Raw genomic sequence first — 23,859 nt, 5'->3', positions numbered from 1 at the left:
TTTCCACCCTCATAATCTATGAGTCAAATTTACTCCTCCCCACACTCCCCTTACTCTATCTATGTCTGGGAAGGTGGGGAAATTGTATTCCACCTCATTTTAGGGTGACTGAACAGACTCTCTTTTCCTGTGCTTGCTATTCTTAATTTCATAGGGTCATGAATGTGCTCAGCTCTGGCTTTTCAGTCTTTACTCTGGACTGCCCCAAACTTGCCTCTAGATGGAGATTTGCATGTCAGCGTAATAGAAAAGGTTCTTCTGCTACTGCAGGTTCTCAGCTATTTAGACCTGGCAGCAATGGATTATTCTCTGATTAAAATGGTCCAAATGATTCAATGGGCACAAAGTTGCAAAAAAAAAAAGCCCCAAAAGCTCAAAATTCTACCTTGTTACAACCCACAAAACCAAATCTTACAGCAAATTTCCCATGTTCTTCATTACCTCTTTTTAAAATTGTGACAAGTGACATCTAAACCTCTTGCAGGAGTGATTGCAGCATCTACAGACTTAGAAAAGAACCTCTAACAGTAAATTAGTACCTAAAAGCAATTACATAATATTTGGAGACAGCAGATAATTCTCTATTGAAAGTTGAAAAATCATTTCTACTAAACATGTGCAAGAGGGTATTTGTGCCCTGATGGAAGCTGTGGCAGATAAAACCCATTATGGTTCTGTATGCCAATACTGTTGAAAAGAGGACAGTGATCTTCTGAAACTTGTTTGAGGACAAGACAAGTAGAAGCAGAGTCAAATAATCAAAGCAATCAAACAGTTCTCCCTGAACAGTTGTCAAGACCACCAATACACACATCCTGTGCCATGAGTTTGTGGTGATGCACGTGATATGCGAGCACCATAGCAACAAGATATTAATCATCAGCACAGACGGGCAGAGGTTGGGGTAAGTCTTCAGAGGTGCAAGTCGTAGGCCGTATCTCAGGTACACAACAAGCCCCAACAGCGCCAGTTTCAGCGCTTTCTTACCAGTGTTGCAGAGTTGAATTCATTATGGTTGAACTTACGTCTTCCTCTGAAGGATCCATGTCTAGATCTGAAGAATGACTTGTCTTTCAGTTCTGTGTCCCTCTCTCTTTATGGTTTTCAGTTACAGACTCTGGGCAAGTTCTTTGCTAGTAAGACATTGAGTGAAGTACTGTGCCAGCAGTATTTGGCAGTCTGACTAATGGCAGGGTTTTTCAGAAGAGTTCAAGTGAGAAGATCAGGTACCCAATTCCTCTTATGTCTGGTCAATAGCCTTCTCTTGGCTTGTCAACATCTTTGCCAGCAACCTGAGAGAAACAGCAGACCCAATGGCCCAAAGCTTTCTATTTCTGCAGTTTATTCCATTTACCTAGATTTTTCTTTGATGATGACACGCCAGTAAAGTGCACCTATACCAAGCAGAATACCAGGCCCAGTGTGCCAAAGAGTTAGGCACACATTTTCAGAGGTGAAAGTGACCACTGGAAAAGACCCATATATTTTCTCTCTTAATGGTGTCTTTAAACAGAGCTTGGATGTCCCTCCAGCCTCCTGAATAAGTAACTTGCTGAGATTTTTGGGCTTGGAAGCTCAGTAAAATTTAGTGGTGATACATAGGACAGGCTGTGAAGTCTCTTCTGCACTAAGGCAGTGACTACCTACAAGGGAAATATTTCTCCCTACAGAGAAATACCTGGCCATGGCTGGGAGTATGTGTGGCAAGGTTATGAACAGCTTTGGCCAAGAAGGGGTGAAAGGTTTCTGTTACTGGGAATTTCTGACCCTCTCTGGGACTTGGTATTAGGATGCTGCTGGTGTCAGAGCCTCACGGCATTGGTGGGTAGGTTTCTGGTGTAGCTGGCATTCTCTATAAGGGATTAAGAAAACAATTACTTTTTCATGGTGGTAACAAACATTTATCTAGCATAGACATCCTGATATCTCTATGTTTGTGTGTGAAAAATACACCAAAGAAAGGCATTCATGTTTAAAATACAAGTGATAAAGAACACATGAAGGCAAAACACAAAATAGGTCAGATGTAAAAATTCCCCTATGAAACTGGAGAGGAGAATGTAGGCAAGTGTAATATTGTTATCTGGACTGGAATTTAATCAAGACGTAAGTATGAGGTGATGTGGTACTTCAGTGGTGGGATCACTGCCTCAACAAAACTGTACTAGAATCTGCCTGTCTTTTCAGATTCAGGTGTGCACTGGTATAACTTGCCCAACCTCAACCAAGTTGATCCTGATATCTACAACGACACTCATATTCAGATTTCCCAGCTCTTCCCCTCCTCTTCCCTTCAAGGTCTCTCTGCTTGTATCATGTGGAATGGCATATGTTCAGGTGGATCAGAGAGACTTTGAAATGGAAAATCAGAGGATACCACAGGCCATACTGGAGAAGAGCTGGCAAAGCTTAGAACCAGGCTGGCAGAGTGGTGAGGGTTAGGACTAAGGTAGGCTTGTATGGGGTGCTGTGTTTGGAGTCCCAGAGAAATCTGTAAGCCAAGAATAATGAATACTGGCAGAGCTCCATGTGAGTAACAAACAGCTTATCCTGTCTAGGCTAATGACAAAATGTTACATATTGGCATATTTTAAATTTTTTTAAAATTCTCTTTTAGGAAAAGAAAGATTAAAGCAACCACTACACCTAACCACTCTGCTTTGCTCTGATAAGATGCCAGAATTACATGACTTCTACTGTGTAACAAGGTTCTTTGTGTGGGCGTAGCAGCCCCTCCCCATACCTAGCGGATACACTCTAGGGAATTTTTGCAAGTGTGAGTATTGCCTCCTGTAAGGTCATTGAGTAAAGAAAGTTAATGCATTGTGTGAAAAAAAAAAAAAAAAAAAAGTCATGTTTTGTGTGTTTCCATAAAAGCACCACAAAACAGTCCTACCTAAAGGTTATTATCACTATTACATGCAGAGCAATGACCTCCCATGCATATTACTCTGGGTTCTGCATATGTTGGGCCTCTGCCCTGCCCTCTGTCAAACTCAAGCCAGTAATTTGAAAATTAAGGACTTGATGTAAATGCAAGCCAGTCTAGTTCACAAGATATCTCCACTGCTCAGTCCCTCTGTCAGGTAGAGGGCCTGGAATTTAATTGCTGCCTCCAATGCTCAGGGTCCATGGCTTGCTGCCATTACCATGCCATGGTACTGCTCCCTCTTTAGACATGCCTGTAGTGACTGGGCCCTGCTGGTAGTTGTATCTCCATTTCCCCCTCTGCGCCAGCTTCTGCTCTGCAGCTGCACTAACTCCCCTTTCCACCCAAACTTCCCATTACTAAGTGCCTGGTGCTTGGACGAGCTGGAACCCACATTCAGTCTCTAAGGGCTTGTCATCTCAAGGGGTACCAAACTTACACTTTGGATATTCTCCCAGGTGCAAGGCATGTATTACCAAAGACCCCTGCATGAGATCTGAAGGATCTGCTGGGCAATACAAAGCAATGGGCTTCGGGGCCACTTGTGCAGCTGGGAACGCAGAGGAAGATCTTCAGGGAGAGGCAGACTCCGCGGCTGTGGGTCAGCCATGCCCCGACCCTCAGAGCGCAGGACCAAATGAACACGGTCTGTGGACCATGCAGTGATTTTCTGTGCCCAATTTACTTGCTCGCTAACCCGGCCCGCCCGCACGGCTCAGCTGTCACTGCCCCCGCCCGGGCTGGGTATGCCCTGCCTGGGTGTGAGGCGGGCGGCGCAGCCCGGCAGCCCCGCGGGGAGTGCTCGGCAACCGCGCACACCTCCGGCCGCCGGGCCTCCAGGTGCCACCGAGGGCTCCAGGCGCCGCCGAGGGCTCCAGGCGCCACCGAGGGCTCCCGGTGCCACCGAGGGCTCCAGGCGCCGCCGAGGGCTCCAGGCGCCACCGAGGGCTCCAGGTGCCACGGGCACGGGGACCCGGCCGCCCCGCGCCCTCCGCCGCGCCGCCCGCGGCCAACCTGCGCCGCCCGGCGGCGGGGGGCCGGGCGAGAGGCGGCGCGGCCCCGCCATTGGCCGCGGCCCGCGGCGGCCGCACGGCGATAGGCGCACGGCGCGGTCAGTGCCGGCCGGCCCCGCCCCGCCGCGGCTTTATAACGGGCATCCCCATGGCCGAGGCGGGGAACCTGCCGCGGCGGGACCGGCGCTGCCGCACCGCCCGGGAGAGCCGCCTCCGGTGGCCGCGGAGCCGCGCCGCCCTGAGGGAAGATGATGCCGCGGGCCTGGCGCAGCGCGGGGGCTCGCCCGTTCCTGCTGGCGCTGCTGCTGGTGCATCTGCCGCCGGGTCGCGGCCACCGAGCCACGGGGCCCCGGGTAAGTGAACTGCCGCCCCGGCGCGGCAGGTTGCAGCGCCCGGCCCCGGCCCGCCGCCCCCGCGCCCTGTCAGCGCCGCAGGTGGAGCCCCGGCCGCCGGGCAGCGGCCCCCGGGCGCAGACCCTCGCAAGGGCCTCCCCCCTCGCTTATTAAAAGCTGAGTATCGGCTGCGTGCGAGAAGTTCGTACACCGGTATTAACTTGTTGGTATTTATTGCAGAAAAACACGGGAAGGGGGAGGTTGGCAGGCTGTGTTTTTATATTGCTCGACTTGCATTTAATGTAGCCCCTGTTCCCAGCGCATAGCTTTAGGAGTTTTCTCTTTTTATGTTCCCGAGCAAGGATTAAATGAATCCTTGCAATAAAGCTAGATGCCTTCAGCCCAGGCTTCTCCCTGTAGGAGTCTAGCTCTGTTTTTTTTAATCTGACAATGTTTTACTCTTACTGGGGCTGTTCATTTCACTTACCAAACTATTACATTGCTCTGGGGGAGAACCCAACATTTTTCTAAATATGGTTCGCCCAGTGAGTGGATGTTGCCGCTGCAGTACCACTATATAGTAGCGTGAGAGTTTTCAATTGTAAAGCTGCAAAACAGTAGCTGTTCTTCAGGCAATGCTGCAATGAAAGCACAGCTCTGGGTAAGTGGAAAAAACTTATCTCTCTGCAGGCATGTCGGATGCACTGGCCACATGCATTCTTGACCCAGCCGTCTAAAATGCTAGAAGTGTAGTACGTAATTAACTTAGACCGTAGTTAGGCCAGACTAGGAGTCTTTGAAATCCCTACTTGGCCAAAGTATAACAAGAAGGGACTTTTGTGAAATGTTTTTGTTTTATTTTTTTTCTGATGGAAGTATTGTTTGACCACGATGTCTATTAAATGCTTCTCAGAGCTATGGAAGGCATACTACTGGCTGCACTGATGTTGATGTGTTCAGCAGTGCTTGTAGCCTCTTTTATGGCCAGATGTGAAACAGCAACTGTTAGTTCTGGTCTCAGTAGTTCTAAGTCAGAATTGGTATGTGCCATAAATTACTGGGACCTGCTTTAAAAGATCAAGAAACACAGGAGGGTTTATGCATGTATCTTTATTACCTGATACCAAGCATAAACCTCAAAATCAGAGTGGTTCCAAATAAAGAAGAACTTTAAAAGTGATAACCAAGAGTCTGGCTGAATGACTAGAGTCTTCATCAGCACCAGCATCTAGCTGCTTTAATGAAGCACAATTGAAACAATAAAATAAAAAAATCTTGGTGGTAGTGCATGATTGTGCAATGAGTCCGTATACCAAACAATTTTCATATATATCATTTTTTATACTGTACTTTACAAGGCAGTTTAATTGCTCCCTATCCTGTGTTGTCTTGGAGTGGGAGCTACTTCAGGAGAGTGGAAAACAAAATACAAGGGACTACTGATTTACTTTTTTGCTTGAAGTAAGTAAACTGACTTTGCTATTTTTTACTTCATGACTGGGGAGAATATCAGCTGTGAGCACTAATATCTGTAGTTCTACTGGAAGATGTGCCTTAGAGTTTTAACTTAGTGTTTTAACTTATGAGCTTTTAAATGGAAGGCTGTATATTTCTAGGATGTCTTACTCATTAAATCTGTCTTTTTACCTCTCAAGATGTCATGATTAAGTGCATATGAAGGTGAGGAGTTTGGTTTGCTTGGTTGCAACCAGGTCAATTGATAGAAGCCCCTGAGCTTCATCTCTTGCACTGATTAGACATTGCCAGTAAAGTTGCCATTAGTATAAATGTGGCGTACTTAAGGTTCCAATAAACACAAAAATACTTAATTATTAATTTCTTAAATAATGTGTACCAGGTTGCACCAGTATGTATTTTTTGTGCAGGCTTGTCATCAATAGTGTATTCCTGTCAGGAAGTCTTCCTGGCCAGGTGTCAGTGTTGCAGTTCTGGGGGTCTGATCTTGTAGGTGTTCAATTGCTAAGTGTGATATCTGCTCTTTAGCATCCTTTCTGTGCAGTAAGCCCTAGAACAACAATATTTGCAACCTGGAATTCTTTTTAAAGGTGAACAACGGTATTTAGTCCTCCTCAATGAATTCAAATGACCAGCAATAATGCTTGAATCAAGTTCTAGATCTTCCTCCTTGTATTTCTCTTGCTACTGTAGTGTTCAAAGGTAGGCAGCCAATACTGTTACTAAATACATAAGCAGAAGAGAATGGCTTGTTACTGTTTGCAGAAAATGTTGAAAAATTAGAGGTATTGAAGAGAAATAGGTATATCTACATCCCTTGTGCCAATAAGGGGTGAAACTTTCAGATGAAGTGAGTTCGGGATAATTACTTGGATACCAAGGTAAATTAAAAGTGCAGCTAGTACCTACAGGTCTGTTGAGGAACTTCTGGCTCTCAAAAGATGTACGAAGCTTGCTGTTTCTTGTTACAGTGAAACTATGAGCAGTGATATGAATTCCATAGGCTTGGTGTCAGTGACTTTTGTAGGAAACATCTGGCTCTTGCATATATGCTATTGCCCAATGGCAGTTAATAACAACTGTCCCAAGTGAAGCCCCATAGGAAGTCTAATATCTTGTCCTAGAAATAACTTGGAAGCCCAAGGCTGCTACATGACTCTTTTCCTCACTTGACAGACTCTAGTAAAGCTTCTGCTGTGTTCACAATCACCTGGTCACTTCTACTTCTCATAGCTCAAAAGAGCATTGTGGGACTATACTCGAAAAATGTCTGTTTGAAGGGTGCAACCTTCTGGAAAAAGATAATCAGGCTTTATTTTCTATTCGTATTATCTTCCTGTGTGCCTCTTTCTCTCTGCTGGCATGAGATCTGGGGTGTGTGATAAGCCAGGTCTTGCTGTTTCCCTTCTCCTTCAACCCAAAATGATAGATGAGCAGCTTTACCAGGCTGTCTCTTTCATCTCCTACTGTGTGGTGCATCTAAGGAGTATTCTTTCATAGCAGATTAAATTGTGCCACCAAGCTTTGTTTTCCTCAATCTGGACAGTTAAGTCTGACCTTTGTTTTTTCTAGTTCAGGGAGAGATCTCTGTTGGCCCTCTGCTTTCTGAGTATAACTCCTGACCATTATGAACTTCATGGCAGAGAACTGTTGGTGACAGTAATGACAAATACTAGCACAGAGAAATGGTGGATGCTTGCAGAAGGCACACAATGTGACTGCAGCAGTCAAAAGCTGCCCTATGAATGGGCTTGGATTTCTGGAACATTGGGGATCTGCACCCCTCCGGTGACTTCAGAGGATGAAAAGATAAGAGGGGAGGACAGGGTAGTCACTATAATGTTCTTCTTAATTTAATGCATGGAAACAGATCATATCCCTCCTTGAAAGGTATGCTGGTTGGAAATGGGGGAGGACCTTGCAGTTCAGTGCCATTGCAAGGGAAGGTAGTAGATAGTAAAATTGTGAAGGTACCAAGAGATTCCAGTGCATAAATTGGAGTGCCACAGAGCATTGGAAATTTCTTGCTGCAGTTGGCTACTAGCTAAACACCCAACAAGAATCTTGCTAAAAAGTGCTGAAAAGGCTCCTGCAGCTTTGTTGTCCCCTCTGGGAGGAGGAGGCAAAGTTGCAGTTTATGCAGGAGTGGTCCAAGGAGTGTGTTCTGCTCTGTGTTCACCACAGCCCCACAGGAAGGGTTCCACAAAGCAGGTGTCTTTATGCATATCAGAATTAGGGAGTCTGTGTTCTTTATGGTGGGAAGAAATTACAAAAGTACATGTAATAGGCATATAAGGCAGAGGGCTTCATACACAGGAGGTCTAGAACAGAAGAATGAATGTTAGGATAAGTTTTCAATGACTGAATTTTGTTTCTTGTTTGAGCTTAATCGCTATTCTGCATTGCAAAGGTCTACACTAGTAACTAGTGACTGAAGCACTTTAATGCTTTTAGATTGCTTTATCATTGGTGAGATTGATTTACTGGAGCAACAAGAACCCAAAGGCAAGTCTTCAGAAAAGAGAGAGGACAGATTTGTTACTCTAAGGAAAACAGATACCCTGTTTTGGTTGGGTGAGGGTTGTTTTTTATCTGAGTGGAGACTCCAATTATATATGAGCTATATTGCTTATTTCTGCTTCTCCTTGCTCCTATTTAGACTTTAAATGTTAGCTGAATTCATTTATGTGTACTAAAGAAACTGCTCTGACTTGTGTTTTTCAAGCAGTATGCAACAGTGTTGAAGAACAGGATTTTAATTCTTGTGTATAGAAGTATCAAAACATTATGTTCCTGTTGGAACAGCAGGCCCTCTTCTAAACAGAGAAATGTTGTAGGATTTTACTTGCTCTGTGTAGTCTTAGAGTTGGTGTTTTAGCTGTCTGAGCTTCAGTGTTGGCTACAAGAATATTTCCACTCATGTTAATGAGCTGTGCTGTTAATGAAAGATTTCTGGCCAGTAAAAGATTAGGTACAGAAAAAGAAACTGCTCATGTATTTTTGCTGGTGGTGGCAGCAAGCTCTGTAGCTGGTGGAACACCTACAATGGTAACCTCTTGGACTAGTTTTCTAGTTTCTAGCTCTAGTGTGCTAAGGTAATCTTCACAGTGCAGAGCAGATGCTCTCTTGGCTTCTTTCATTTCCAGATGGCCTGAAGCAATTGGTAAAATGACTGTAAACTCATTTCAGTAGTGTAGTAGCTCTGAAATATTAATACTGCTATTTAAATATCTTAGATGTTCTTATCCTGCCATCTCAAACTAATTGCGACATTACTATGTCAAAAAAACCCCAAACAAACAAAACCCCATTTGTCTCTTACTTGGCTGGTGAATTCCAGTTCTTCTGGTGCTGGCACATCTGTCAGTGCAGTTAAGTGTTACACAATAAGCTTTATGCTAACATTAAAAGCTAAACATGGAAGCAATACAGGTGGAACTAAAGCTGATCCCTGAAGGCTGCTATGCTGTCATACTGAAGCATCCTGTGTGACAGTGTGGTGGCCTCCTGTCAGAGTCCCCTGGCAGCTGCCATGGGGGTCTCTGGTACTGATGCACCATGCAGGGACTTCGTGACACAGAAAAGCCAAGCTTGATGTGTAGTGAGAGTATTTTACTGCTTTGGTCCTCAAGTGACACTCTGGCAGAGTAGCAGCTGTTGTGACTTGAATTATGAAGTGTTCAAGCTTAAGTACTGCCATTGCCTTGGTAGGACTCTAAGCTTTCTGTGCTTACTTCTGAGAAGCTCCTGTTTGTGAAGTTCTTGCTCTAACGGGGAAGGCTGCCATTGATGTGGGTGAATCCATTCCATGCTGGAGCTTTCTGGATAAGATGTGAGGTCAGTGTGAGATGTTTGCCTATGCAGAGAAACTACCAGGATGTGATGGAAGTGGTATGTAACTGACTGGCTCACATGAGCAGTTACAACTTGTGTTCAGCAGCTTATATGAGAACCATGTGAAGCTTTCTGTGTGTGATGACTTTACTGCTTGTAGGTATAAGGAAGGAGTATTCTGGCACCAAAACCCTCACTGAGAATGCAACTCTGAATTTTTTTTTTATTTTGTGTTGAGGGGAAAAGGCATTGTAGCTTTAAGAGAGTAACAACAGGAAAGCACAGCTAGTCACACCAGGGTGTAAAGTTTTATTCAGGAGGTGAAAACCACCCGCTATACAAAAGAGTTCTTTGTATATGGCCTTGTGCAGGCTATCAGCAACTCTTCAGCCTGACAGCAGCTTCCCCAGGATAAGGCCTTACCTTGAAAGCAGCCTCATGTCTCCTATCCTGGATGTTTTTTCTCTTGATTAAAGAAAGTTCTTGATGCAACTGTGGGATGCTGCAGTAACAATAGAGATAATGTTAGCAATATTCGTGGGTTTTAAAAAAAGTTATCTGCTTGTTTAGTGAGGAAAACATTGCTTCTTATAATGGGCGTGCCTTTTGACCAGTGCTATGTCTTAAAAACTTGAGGTGATAAATATGGTTGATACGGTTTTCTACAAGAACTTCTCCAAGGAAGCCTGTGCTGCGTAGGAGGGCTTCATGCTGAAAGTGCAGCCCTCACACTGTCGCAGGTGACAATGGAGCAAACCGGCATTGGTTTATGGAGGGATTCACTCTAGTCTGTGTGGCACTTTCAGGGTACTCTGAAGACTGGCCTGTGCCTGGCTGGATGATGCCAAGGCATCAGCAGCAGCCTGGAGTAACACCCTTGGTGGAAGACTGTCCTGTCTACCGACTGGAGATATTCAAGAACCATCTGGATGCAATCCTGTGCCATGTGCTCTAGGATGACCCTGCTTGAGCAGGGAGGTGGGACCAGATGGCCCACAGTGGTCTCTTTCCACCTGACCCGCCCTGGAACTGTCAGATGTTTCTCTTGTGCATCTGTCCTTAGAGCAGTGGCCTTACAAGGCCCCGTAAAGCCTCCAGCTGCCTGGACTGTCAAACTCTTTGCTGGTGGTCTCCCAGCTGTAGCCTGCTCAGAAGGATATGCCTGCATGTTGGGTTTGTGCATTTTTGCCTCCCACTGGCTTGTGGCTGGGCCAGCTGCTTTTGACGGCCCACTGACAGAGGTTTTTCATTTGGAGTGGCACGTAGCTATGCAGTGGGCAAGTGAGTGGTAGGTGTGAAATGAGAACAAACTTAAGTACTTCCCCCCAAGGTCTATGCCTAGAGATAGGAAAATAACACTAGTTACTATAGTAACAGAGGCTGCATCATTAAAGGTTGGCTCAGGGTTTTGGCAAGTAGAGTCTGGCAGCAAAGCCTAGACAAGCAACCCACCAGTGCTGCTGGCAGACTCTTCGTGCAGGTGGAGGAAGTCATACAGAAACTGGTGTGTGTAGGCAGATAACTTGCTCTGCCATGGACAGCTAGACTCCCTTCTTGGGCTGGAGCTGGAGTTCTGTTGCCTCTGCATGAAGCAAATTAATGAATGTGAGCAGGGGATTGTACCTGAGTAACTGCCCCAGAGGACCATGCTGCTCACTGCTTGAGTACAGACCCAGAACATGTGCCAGGGTTCTGTAAACTGGGTCGCCTTGTCCCATACACTTTGACTTGAAGTGGCTAAGGGGAATGAAGCAGTCTGTTTGTGTGCAGCATTCCTTTTGTGCAAGGCATAGGCTATTGAGATTCTGTTCTGTGAATCTGTTGAGATTGGCCCTGTAGGCTACATGGCAGCACTTGTCAGTCTGAAGTTAAATTTGATTCACTGCTGCAAGAGCATTGGCCTAATATAATTTTTCTCTATTCTGAGTCTCATGACAAACTGAAAGAATGTAATTTTACCCTATTCAGAGTGGAAGAAAAATGCTCTTTCTGTGCCACTGAGATGTTGATTAAGGCTGGGGTTGAGGGGCGGATAAAAGTGAGGGCTCTCTCAGGGGAGAGCTTTTGATAGAAAGAATCATAGTGAGTGGAAGGGAAGGTGTGTAGTGATAAGAAAGGTGGGGAAGTAGGACAGATGAAATAACTTGTTTTTCTGAGGTTTTTCTTGGCCACTGGTCCAGTTAATGATAGTTGGAATCATATCCAGAGGGAAGTGCTGATCGTCAAATAGGGAGGAGAGGTTTCAAACACTTAGTGGGCAGATTCTGTTTGAGTTTCTCTTGGCCACCAGTTGTCTGTTGCCATAACTTGGGTTACAGACTAGAAGGAATGTAGAAAACGTCCATCCCTGTTTTCTTCCTGTTCCATGACTGAGAATTATCACTTGAATTGCGCAGGGACGCTGTATTCTGCCTTTTGATGAACAAAGTCCACTAACTTAGCTGCTATATGTAGGCTTGTGATGCATAGAATTGTGCTTGTTCTATAGTTTCATGGAGTCCAGAATAGTTGATTAACAGATTTTTCTTTGGTTATATATAGAACCCAAAATAGAAAATCATATGATCCTTCAGTTGTAATTCTAATACTTTAGGGTTTGATGCTCCAACAAATTAAAACAATCCAATACAGCCTTAATGTAAAGCTAATTGTCTCAGACTCTATGGCTGTTGTGGGTTGTACAAGAAGCAGTGTGACCACATATGGTATGGAGGGGGAGTGATCTGGGAATCACAGATAAGGAAGCATCCTTAGGTGAAAACACCTGGTAGAGGTAGTGATATCCTTTAATGTCCAGATGTACACTATCTCTAGATCTTGCTTCTGTGTGTACCATATACAATCTAGTCAGAAACATGTAGTATGGTAATCTTTTGTTGCAGCATAGACTCTCTTGAGTAGCATGAAGATTAAAGAACCTACTCTAGCTAGTACATCAAACCACTTCCCTTCTCGTTTCTTTGAAGCAGGTTTATATGCATTCTGCACTTGGGCTTAAACAAATACGTGGTGGAACTAGGTGCAAGTTAAGAACTAAAAAGCCAGAAGCTCTTGGGTGTAATATCCAAGTGGAGGATATTAAAAGAGTTGGAGTTTGTGGATATTAGCCAGATAAAGGGGTTTCTGTCTAAGCCAAGAAGCTGCTTCTGATTTGGGTCTAGTTACCATACAGAATGGTGGTAAACTGTTGTTGGCTTCTGCCTGGAGTTTTGCATTTGGCTTATTCCTTTGCCCTTAAAAGTACACAGACAAGTGTTGCAAAAGTAGATAAGCTGTGTGCAAAAGTAGCTTTTAAAATTGTGCATGCATCTGGAATGATAGAGGATTATCAATTCCAAACTTGTAGGGAAATGTGAGTTTTAATGTGTGCGTCTCAGGCTTAGTGGAAGAAAATTACTTTTAACATAAAAAACTATGAGACTGGTATGTGTAAAATGAATGGGGGTGTTAATGAAATATTTTTTTTTTTTTTGCTTCACAGTTCTAGAGATTAGCTTGACTTATTTTGCTTTCTGTATCTTAACCTCAAAATATGTAAATCTAGAACTTGCTCTACCTTTTCAAATTAAAAACAATACCACTATCTACAGCCAAGGCTTTAGAGTTCTGTCAGGTAAGGCATTGCGTGTGACTGCTGCCACATCTTCCTGCTGTTGTAGCAAAAGGTAGCCAATTGGATTCTCAGTGCTTCTGCTGGTGGTGTTATTTGCCCTCAATTAGCTGCAATGCATCTGAAATATTTCTGGAAATAAAGCTAGATACGGAAATCTGTCTGACTGGAGCTTTAACATAACTTCTGAAAAGTGCTTGCCATGGGATAGGATTTCTTAAATGGACTGCACATGTGTAGAAGTTATGGGGTTTTGGTTTTGACTGTAAGAGAATGGTAGTTCTAGCTGCTCTACCTGAAGACCTCAGGTTATTCTAGATGTGCTATCCTGCAGCTTTGTAGGTAAAAAATCTGAAGGGATGACCAAGTGACACTGCTTATCTGGACAGGTAATACCTCATGGTGGAATAAGGTATTTCAGTGGTAACTGTGCTACCTGACATGTCTCATGCTTTCTGTAAAGGGGGTGAACATTGAAGAATTTTGCTATGATTTTTTTATCAGGGTTGCTACACTAGCATTCCTCTGATGTTGCTGGTGTCTGTGGGCTGTCTTTCCATCTTTATTATTGCATAGGTGCAGAGGGTATTTTATGAGCAGGAATCACACCCCTAGGTCTAGGTTTGAAAGTCAAAGCTGTCTTCTGTGGGCTTTATCTTTTTAGGTGCTCTGTAGAGCCAGGGATGTTCTGCTTCATAGAGTCAGGGTGTTCTCCCAGTGGCAGTAACTGCTCTTGGACTCCCTTTACTTTCCCAGTTTAAGCTTGAACTGTAGAAGGAGAAGTACTTTCAATTTCTACGAACTTTTACAAAATGGACATAATTTGCTGGTGGTAGCGTATTAATGATAAAATCCATTGTCTAGAAGTACAGGGAAGTATGTCAGCCCATGTTTTTTTGTTTTGGGTGCTCATCTTCGGGAGCTTCCAGGGAGCTGAGTGTTCTCTTCACAATGAACTAAGAAAACGCTTTATGCTCCAACTCGGCGTTTTTCCAAATTAAGGACTCTTACACCGAGGTGCTCTAGCTGGCTCTGAAGTAATCTGGATGTGTACTAGTTGTAGCTGTTGAAGACTTAAGTTTTCCAAGGCTGTCAGGTTTTGTCCTCCCCTCAGTTGCCCTGAAGTAACAACTGTCTTAGTAGAAAGGAATTGTGCTCTGCTGGATTTGAGCTGTCACCTAAGCAACTACCTTTCTTAAAAGGTGAAGAGTTGTTAAAATATAAATGCTGGAGCTCTCCTGAACTTCCCAGCTCACCTATTAGTTATGTGTACCCTGAAAAATCAGGATTAAATTTAAGGTGGCTGATAGAGCTTTAAATAACTGAACAAGGTAAACATTTGCCATTTTGTTACTAAAATAGGCTGTCTCTTAAGGGTGAACAGGACAGGGAGTGGAAAGCAATCAGTGTGAAATTTTGGCTTTTTTTGTCTTCATCTTCAGTTGTCAGTGAGACTTTATAATCAGGATTTTTTACTGTGAACAACAGGTACCTAAAGGAGTTCCAAACTAGCTGGGTTGTGAAGAGCAGTCGAGCTTTTCTTTACCACAAAAGTGCTTCTTCACCTGAAGCAGTTTGGCAGCAGGATTGGAGCTGAAACTAGCTGTTGCTTGTTAGCATACTGCAGTGTATGTTTTGCAGATTTCTGATCTGGATTTGAATGCGCACATAGGACGAAGCATCCTAACTCATCTGCACTGTTTTGTAAAATCTGTTGGCTTGTAAACAAGCATGATATGTAGCTGTTATCTTTTATCCAAGGAGGATAAAGCTATCCCGGTTCATGTGTATGTGGTTCTTGCATGAAAGTAATTAAAAATAAAAAGTCAGTCCCAACTTCCAATTTGAGTTTTGCCTGTATAATGAAGAAAAATGCAGTATATTTTCTAGAGCACTAGGGTTTTTGGTGCTGAAACTGGAACTGAGCGGGAGGAAAAAAATTTACCACACTTGAATAAATTTAATCTAAAACTTCCTAAAACCTATCCCTCAACATTTCTGCATTTGGCCCAATTGTATGGCAAGTACATTTTGAGTCCAAAGATTTGATTGAGAATCAGATCTAGCTTGAGTAGCTGGTGTCATAAGCAAACTAAGATTTTAAGTGTCCTGTTGGAACTCTAAGAATTTACCTACAAGTCTTCAAGTTCTGCTTCTAATTCTGTTGGCAAACAAAACCAAAAACATTTCCACAGTTGCTTGACATAATCAAGAGACTTCTTCCTCAGCTCCTGCTGAAGTCCCAGAATTGGGAAGAGTTCAGTAGTAGAACCTCATGCAATGTGAAGAGAAAGGTTTGATTTAAGAAAAACAAAAAGTTTGATTAAAAAAAAAAAAATCAAACAACAAGGTGGTCATAAGTGAATGATAGTCCCAAATAAAAAGTTTAACTTCAGCTCTAGTCTAGTTTTTTTCTGTAGCAAAGAATAGTGAGCTACAGAGGCATAGCTCTTTTCCTCCCCGACCATGTTCAAAAAAGGTAGGTATCTTACCATAGTACCCATCTTTCCTGTTAAACTTCAAACTTTCTCAGGTATCCCATGCAACTCTTAGCTCTTTATTGCTTTTGGTAAGGAAATTTCCACATCTGACCTTAAGTGGAATGCCTCTACTCTAACTACTTCCAAGTTAGCCTGCTCATTAATAGTGTCACCTACAGAATAGCTTCTGACTAGCTTTTCTTTTGTCTAGACTCCTGTCAAATCTGCTTCATTCCCTCTAAGATACATACTCTGAGTGTGCCTCTGTTCAGACAGGACAACGGGAGTGGGAGAACAATTCTGAACTTGGTAGTTTATTCTGAACTCTGCCTGAAGCCTTCCTCCTGGTAAAGGTGTGTCCAATTCCAGGAATTCATGCTTTTCTTTGCAATCACTGGGGCAAGTAAATCCAGTTAAACTACATATATATTCCACTTGATGTGTTTTCCTTCAGTTTGTTCAGCATTGATAAACTCACTTGTAAAGGTATAACTAGCCTTGCAGGGCAATGATTAAGTATTGCAGGTCAGAGCAAAAGCTAGAAATTACTTTCACTTCTTTCCTTGTCTTTACCTTGCATGAAACTGTGGACAATATAAGCACTTGTATTCAGGAAGTGCCAGAAGGCTGATTATAGACTTGATGAGGTCACCTCAGATTAAGAGGACAAAATAGGGTGTTATCTTTGGCTTGTCTCTGGTTAGTATTTATTAGAAAGCAAACCTAGGGATTACCACAAACAGCCTAAGCCAAGCGTGTCAATTCCTCACTGCATGGTAGACTGATGTTCGCGCATATCCATGCATTTCCTAAGGCAACCAATTAGGATCAAATGAGAAGAGATAATCTTGTTAAATCTCATGCCAGTATTCAGATGGGTAGAACTGTACTTATCTAAAATTGCTTTAGTGGGACTTTCTAGTGGCTTTTGTTTCACTAGCAGATGTTGATGTAAAAATACAAGACTCTCTTGGCATCTGTTTCATTGTGAGGTGATTGACACCAGTGCTAGGCATTGTTTACACAAAACATCTGAATGTAGTCACAACTGGATTCAACAAGATACTAAGTGAAGACAGCATTTGTAAATGCTGACACTGGTGAAGCTTGTTTAGTTGATGACCTGTACTAAGTTGCAATCATGATTTGATGGATTTGAATAGAGGAAACCTCTTAAAATAGTCAAGGGACAGAGTTTGAGGAAGAGTTTCTTACCCAAAGAGCAGGAAGTATTTTCTTTTAATTTCCCCAGCTCTGATCTTGTTTTTTCTGATGAAGCAGCTGCTGCAGTATCAGGTCTTTAATTGAAACTCACATCAGGCTGCTGCCCTGGCTTCTTATTTGTCTTGAGCACTTGGTTTAGAGCTTCAGATCCCTGAAATGAAGGAAAAGCATCAGGAAGTTTCCCCTTACTTTAGGGAGTGACATGCCTCTATCCTAGGTATTCTTTGGGGAGGAAGTTGATGGTACCCAGTGACATTTTGTTCTCAGCTGGGGATTATTAGAATGTACAGCTGACTCTTGGGAAGTCTTTCTAGATGTATTATAGGGCACCATCTATGTTGTATCTAGTGCTGTATGCAGAGTCTGCTTGAATAGTTTTAGTTGGACTGCGGTTGTCAGATAGTGAGCTTGACTTTGTAGGAGGTTTCTCTTCAAATGTGATTCTTGTTTGGGGAAAGTTTTTGTGGAAATTGAGTAAGAATTTAAAGTCATCTCACTTTAAAGCTCAAATGGCAGTGATTCAACAAACACTGCAAGGTACTAAAGAGACAATTGTAAAGGGCTGAATGAGTATCTGGTGTCTGTCTCAGCTGAAGCTTGTAATCCACTTTGGTTGTTGCAATATAAGCTCTTGGGCTAGAAAAGGTCAACAGTTCTGGAAAGACAGGATAGCTCAAAATCTCTGAGTTGGTGTCAGACAGTGACAAAATTGAACAGAACTGTAATTGATTACTTGCATTCACTTAATTCCCCATTCCTTCCCTTGGTTGATTTTTTTACTGGTGTGTTCACTTACTGGGGCAAGTGGCCTTTTTAGATTTCAGACCATCACTGTTTCTTAAGCCTCACTGTTGCTACACCATCTCTAATGACAAGGAAGCACCAAGTTATCCACAGCACCAAACACCATGGGCTGTTTTTGACTGGAGTATGAGGATTGTGCCTAGAATCTGGAAACTGGAAATGTTTCTGCTTTTGTCCTTGCTTGTGTGATTGGCTGAACTTGCCCAGCTGCCAGACCCTTCCTCATTTCTTCCTATGCTCCAGCATGGGTTTTTCTTAGACTTCAATCTTCCAGAAAAAGTCTGCTCCATCATCACCTCTCCATGGGCTGCAGCGTCCTTCAGAAAATGCTGACCTGCTCTACTGTGGCATTCTTTCCAGGCTGCAGGGTAATACCTGCTCCTCCATTTTTTATTTTTTTTTTTTTCTGTGGGCTGCAGAGGAATGTCTACTTTGGTATCTAGAGCACCTCTTTTATTGATCTTGGTGGTGCTGTGGCTTCTCACTTCCCACCCTGCTCCTCATGCCATGAGACATTTTGTCCTTTTAGTTTGCTCTCAGAGGCACTGTCAGCCTGGCTGATGGGCTTGTCCTTGGCCTGCAGTGGGTGTGGTGTGGAACCAGCAGTGTCCAGCACAGGGCAACTCCTGACTTCTCAAGGAGACCACCTCTGCAGCTACTACCGAAACTTTACCATTAGGCGCTCAGAAAAGGTTCTTCTGCACTGTGAGTCAGCATTGCTGCTTCTGTAATACTGCCTTGGATTGCAAATCTCCCAGCAGAGATAGCAATGGTCTTGCCATGCTTCTGAAAGTACCATCAACATGGAGTTCACACGCCGGTCAAACTGGTTGTGCCTTGAAGTCACCTATTTCAATCCTCGTCAAGGCAGTGTGGATGTCTAGGAGAGGCTCCATGTGGTTTTGCTGTGAAAGGTGACAGTACACCTAAGCAATATCACAGAAAATGTAGTCTAGCCTAAGTTCTACTCTGTGCTTTTAATTTAAGATGTAGCCTCAAATTAACTGAGTACTTTCAAGTTGTGTTCCCATATGAATGTAGATTTCAGACTGATTGTGTTACTCTGTTTTTTCCATATGAGTGTCTTTGCCTCCAGAGCACTGCAGTTCTGTACAATTTGCAAACAGCTGCTTTGCAGGCATGTGTGTGATTTATGGGGGGGTGACTTTCATAGTAAGGAAGGGAAAAGTCTGATCACCCAGAAGTTCTTTGGGGTTGTAGCTTCTACACACTACAGGTGTTTCAGATCATGGCATATAGATGCAGGTTCTCTGGCCGTGAGTTGTGTGCTAAGTCCCACTTGAATTCAAGCACCTACATGCTATTAATTTCTGCCTCCATGAAGATCCTCTGAAAATTTTGATATGGCAGGGTTGTCGCATCCAAATGTAGGGACTGGCTTTTCATCTTCCCCACTTGGAAGGGGAAGAGACCACACAGTTAAGTCCTATGAGTGGTCCTGGTACTGAATAGCTCTGAAAAAGGACTGTGAAATATTGTATCTCCTGACAAACTTTGACCTGGGAAACTTAGAGAAGCTAGTAATTTTGGTAACCAACAATCTGCAAACAGGATAGGAATAAATGTTTTTAAATTTCCAGAATCTGTCAACTTCTAGCATTTTAATCTGAGGGTTTAAGCGTTTACCAAATAGTTTTTCAAAGCCCCATGAAGCGAAGCCATTTTAGTAATGCCCAAACACTTACTGACCTTACACTTTAAAGCACTATTGAAACTATTACTTGCATTGTGTGTGTCCTTTTGGCAGGATATAGTGGAAGTACAAACTTTAAGTAAAAGGTAGTAATTAAAAAAAGAAAAGAAATCCTAGCTATAGAAGTACCACTGCTTGAGTTAAGATTGTTGGCTTTTAAGTGCATCAGGAACAAGTTTAGTTGTGTACTCTGAAGCTGTAACAGCCTCCTGTTTCCAGGTCATTTTTCTGCCCATAAACATTCATTTATGCTGCATCCATTCCGTGTTCTGTGTTTCTAAGTTCATGTCCAGGCATGTTTTCTCATCTCTGGCTATGTTGCTTTGTTGAATATATTGCTTTGGCCTGCTGTGTGTTAAAGTCAGAGAGCTGCTGTGGCTGGACTGACCGATTTTGTCTGGTTGTATGGCTGGAGTTGGATTTGGTCACTTGTCTTGGTGGTCAAGTCTGGATGAAGAATAGCTACTGAAGATGGTCTAGACAGCTCTAACCTCCTGGTTGAAGTGCTGACATATATTGTGGAAGTGGAGCAGCTTTTAGAGTGTAGAGCTCTTATTATGATACTGCGGTTGCTGACACCCAGCCTGTGCTGGCTGTAGGGATGGACCATGCTGAAAATGGGCTCTTTGTTTCTACTGGCTTAGCACCTCTAGTTATCAGGCAATTTAAAACACTTGGAAGTGCTTCAGGTGTTTCTTCTGTGCCACATACAAGTGAATTAAATAAAGTTAACTTTTGAAATAGCTTCTCAAAGCACAGTAATTTAAAAATCCATGGCTGCTTGCAGCTTTTATCTTTGGGAGACTGGATACTCACCTTAGTGACAGTAGGTGCATTTCTCCTGTTTCAGAAACTCATCTTCTTTTTGCTTTCAAAGACTGGTTTATTAACTCATCCCACCATCCATATGCTTGTGCATTACTGGGTTAGAGACGTTGGTTCAGTGATAGTACCTGGTATTTGGCCTTAAGAAAGAGGCAATGGCGTGACTTAGAACAGTTAAGTGCACCAGCTGAAGTCTGGAAGTGCTAGTTATGAACTTTAATGCTGTCCTATTATATAACTCCCATGGAAAAAGGATTTAGAGCTCTGGGGTTCTGCTGCAAGTTAAAGATAAAACACTGCTTTCCTTTCCTGTGCTCTTAGGAGCTATACTGATATAACCATGCTTTTTACCCTCCGTTCAGAGTCATGAGTTCCAATTTTTTTTTTTCTGTTTGTAATACAAAGTTCTTCATGCTGGCTCCTTAGAGAAAAAAGAACTTGTGTGTATTCACCATGAGCTGATAGCTGAAAATAGCAACAAATGTAAATGTCTGCTAAAATCACAGTAGACCACTAGTCCACCCAGATTTGTGTTAAAAGTTGCAGTGTTCTGTTATGATGTTCTAGTCAAGTGTTAAATGCATGAGAAGTAACTTTACTTCCAACGAAGTTTAAGACAAACTATTTCTTTAGCCTTTTGGAGTAGGCTAAGTCTCTACATGGAACTTGTTGAATAGAGAGGATTTATCCTCTCCTCCCACTTGAGTAGGATCTATGTCTCAAAGGAAGAGCAGATTTCTTCGCTAATGTGCGGTGATGAAGACCAGTGCAATGTTACACTACTTAAGGATGTCTTGGCTGACTTTAGTTGAAGACTCTACTTTCATCACAGGCACACTTTGCTGGTGTCCTGTGCTGGCAAAACTTCCTGTGCTGCACCTAGTGTAGGTCTAATTGAACACAAGGCTATGTAGGAGAGTTTATCTTCTAAAAGAAAGCTATCCATCTCTCCAGCAGAGGTCTGGGGTGACTTGTATGCCCCAACCTTGGCATTATAATTAGTTTCATCCTGCCACTTGTTTGGAAGCTTTCCCTGCAGAGCCTCGTGTAGTGGTTGGTGGGTAGATCCAGATTGTTTACATGTAGTTTTGAGCTCTGTGAGGATGCCACATTTGCCAGCAACTGCAGAAGACGTATCTGATAAGGGTATTGCCTGGACTTCATGAAGATGTGTTATGACCTGGAGGTGCTTGGAAGTGGCATACCTAGTCATTCCACTTAGTGAACTGCAGTGGGATTGTATCACAGTGGTTATAACACTGCTGTGTGCTGCCCTGGGCAAGCTGGTTTCAAACTGAATGTGGAGCAGCACTTGAGGGGATGATGTGGCTCCTCAGAACATGGAGAAGTTATCCACAGCACACTAGGAACTGAGTTTTCAAGAGGTGTTGGTGGATGGCTTTGGCCCCATATGTACCCTGAAAAGTCTTTGAATAGGGAAAGGAAACCAAGCAAGCTTTCAGATGTGATGAACTAGATATAGCCTAGCTAGGGCATGCTATTGATTTAGGCTCTTAACATCTACATTCTCTGTGCCATTATTAAGTCCTGTGGTCAACCTGTGCAAAGCTCTTCATAGCTGCTTTTTTCCATTGTCCAGTATTTAAGTGCTTCCTCAAAGTACAATAGTGGGATGATTCTGGTGAGTGCAGGGCTTCTCTGTTCATCTGTTTCTTGTTAAATGTGAATAGAGGATTGTCACTTGCCTTTAGTTCTTCTTGTTTAGGTTTCCAGCATGGAAAAGTGGAAATTTGTCCTGGGTGTCTGTAAGCACAGTATGTTAAAATATTGTCTGCAAATGTGAACAAGGCCTTGGATGGAAATGAGGGAAGTAGATCTGGAATTTGTAGCAGTGTTGAATTCAGCCTGGAAGGAAAGAAGATAGTATTGCTGTCTGCATATGAGGCAGAGAATGCTCAGAAATCCTTTCTGCTGTCTAAATTACCGAAGAAATTGAAATGAGATGGCAAAAACTTGACCAATGTACACAGTCAGGGTGGGAATACATGGGTTGGTGTGATTTCTGGCTTGGTTAGGTGAATTGGCTGATGTAAGCTCAAGGCTGACATCCTGCATGGAGGCAGTTGTGATAACCATAGGATGTTTTTCATGTGGTTCTAGGCAATGAGCATCCAGTGGTGATGTGATCCCTGTGGAGAGGGAACTTCGTGTAGAGGGAGCAGATAGGGGAGAGTTCCCTATAAAGCAGAGGCCAGGTGTGTCCCTCGGCCGGAATCCCGCCCTCTCGTGGCCCTGGCAGTGCAGGGACTGGCCGCCTGGTGACCCGGAGCCCCGGCCCCGGGCGTGTGCTGAGCGCACAGCTGTGCGGTGCCACGGGAGACAGGGGCGAGGAGGAGCGATGCGCATCATCCACGAAACACTTCCCAACCTGAATTGTTAAGTATTACGGGATGCCATCCAGAAGCAAGATCTGGGGGTACTCACACCTTTTTAGTCTGAGAATAAACCCTTTCTGAGAGGAGCCCACTGTGGAAGAGTGGCAGCATTCCCTTCTCTAAGACCCTGGAGGTTTGAGCAAAGAATCAGATACTTTGATGGTAAAATGGAAAGCTAGCCAAGACAGAATTTCAGAATCACACAATGCAGAACTGCATCTGCAGTGTGGTAAAACCTGTTTTGCCTCAAAATGTGTAGATAAAATGCACATCACTTTATTTACAGTGCAGTGGAAGACTATACAGGCTTGGGAACTTGGGGCAGTTGGAGGTCTGTATGTGCAAGTTAGCTACAGGTGTGCTCTTGTAACCTTTAGGTTAATCCCCTAAAGGAACTGCTTAGCTTTGAATGCTGTTGCCTGTGTGCTCTTTAACACTTTCTTGTTCTTTTGAAGAATAAAACTTAGGATGTTCAGTGTTTGTGTGGCTATAGAAGGTTAAAAGGTGTTTGGTTGCATAATTGGCTGCCTGTACTTGCTTACTACCAAGAAGGAAAACTGGTATGTGCTTTGACTTTCCAAGATCAAAACTGCTTGCAAGACTCTGCCTTTAAATCTAATATTTAAATTTTCTGTGGCTTCTAATAATGATGTATTAGTTCAACTTTCATTCAGCACACTGTTGGTGAAATTTAATTTGATGCTTTAATTCAACTTGAATAAACTGCCTGACCAATAATGTAATTAATTGATCATTTGTGCCATTTAGAGGTATAGGCATTGGTGTGCAGCAGACTGATAAGGTATCTCAGAAGATGGCCTTCTTGCATGCTTAGTTATAAAGTGCTCTGAACTGGAAATTGAACAATTACCTCTGGAAGCAACTAAAAAAGGCAAGTGGAAGGTGTAGCTGGATGATAGTTTTGAATGAACAAAGATTATGTTATGCATCTGGCTTTTGAAGGCGGTATCAGCTTCCATCTGAGTGTGCTTTTGCATTGGAGGACCTCTGTTCTGGTGATTTGCTCAGGTTGTTTTAAGTTGGACAACTCCTAAATAGCTTCAACATGGTAAAAATCTGAGCCTAAAATGCAGTAAGGCTTGTATTTCCTTTTTAGATTGTGTTCTTTGAAGTGGTGCTCCCCCAGTGTGTTAAGGCTTTGTACCAAGAATTGAAGAGTTTTAATTCAAAACGAACTTTGCTCTTCAACAAAGTAAATCAC

At 43.3% G+C, this 23,859-nt stretch overlaps 1 protein-coding gene across 4 annotated transcripts in view; it reads left to right on the top strand.

Moving 5' to 3' along the window:
• The first annotated feature begins 4,129 nt into the window (after positions 1–4,129).
• The window catches only part of SMOC1 (SPARC related modular calcium binding 1), a 130,067-nt gene continuing 110,337 nt past the window's right edge, over positions 4,130–23,859 (top strand). For 2 of the 4 annotated variants that reach the window (XM_066321339.1, XM_066321336.1), the window contains exon 1: positions 4,130–4,295. In XM_066321339.1, coding sequence (XP_066177436.1) covers positions 4,191–4,295 — 105 coding nt within the window. In that variant the 5' untranslated portion in view covers positions 4,130–4,190. The remainder of the gene's footprint in view (positions 4,296–23,859) is intronic. The other 2 variants (XM_066321337.1, XM_066321335.1) reach the window with 1 other exon arrangement.

The sequence above is a fragment of the Sylvia atricapilla genome, chromosome 6, assembly GCF_009819655.1.
Source record: "Sylvia atricapilla isolate bSylAtr1 chromosome 6, bSylAtr1.pri, whole genome shotgun sequence".
NCBI classification, from domain to species: Eukaryota; Metazoa; Chordata; class Aves; order Passeriformes; family Sylviidae; genus Sylvia; species Sylvia atricapilla.
Note: the sequence above shows the minus strand (reverse complement) of the source record. Positions and strands in the feature narration are given on the sequence as shown.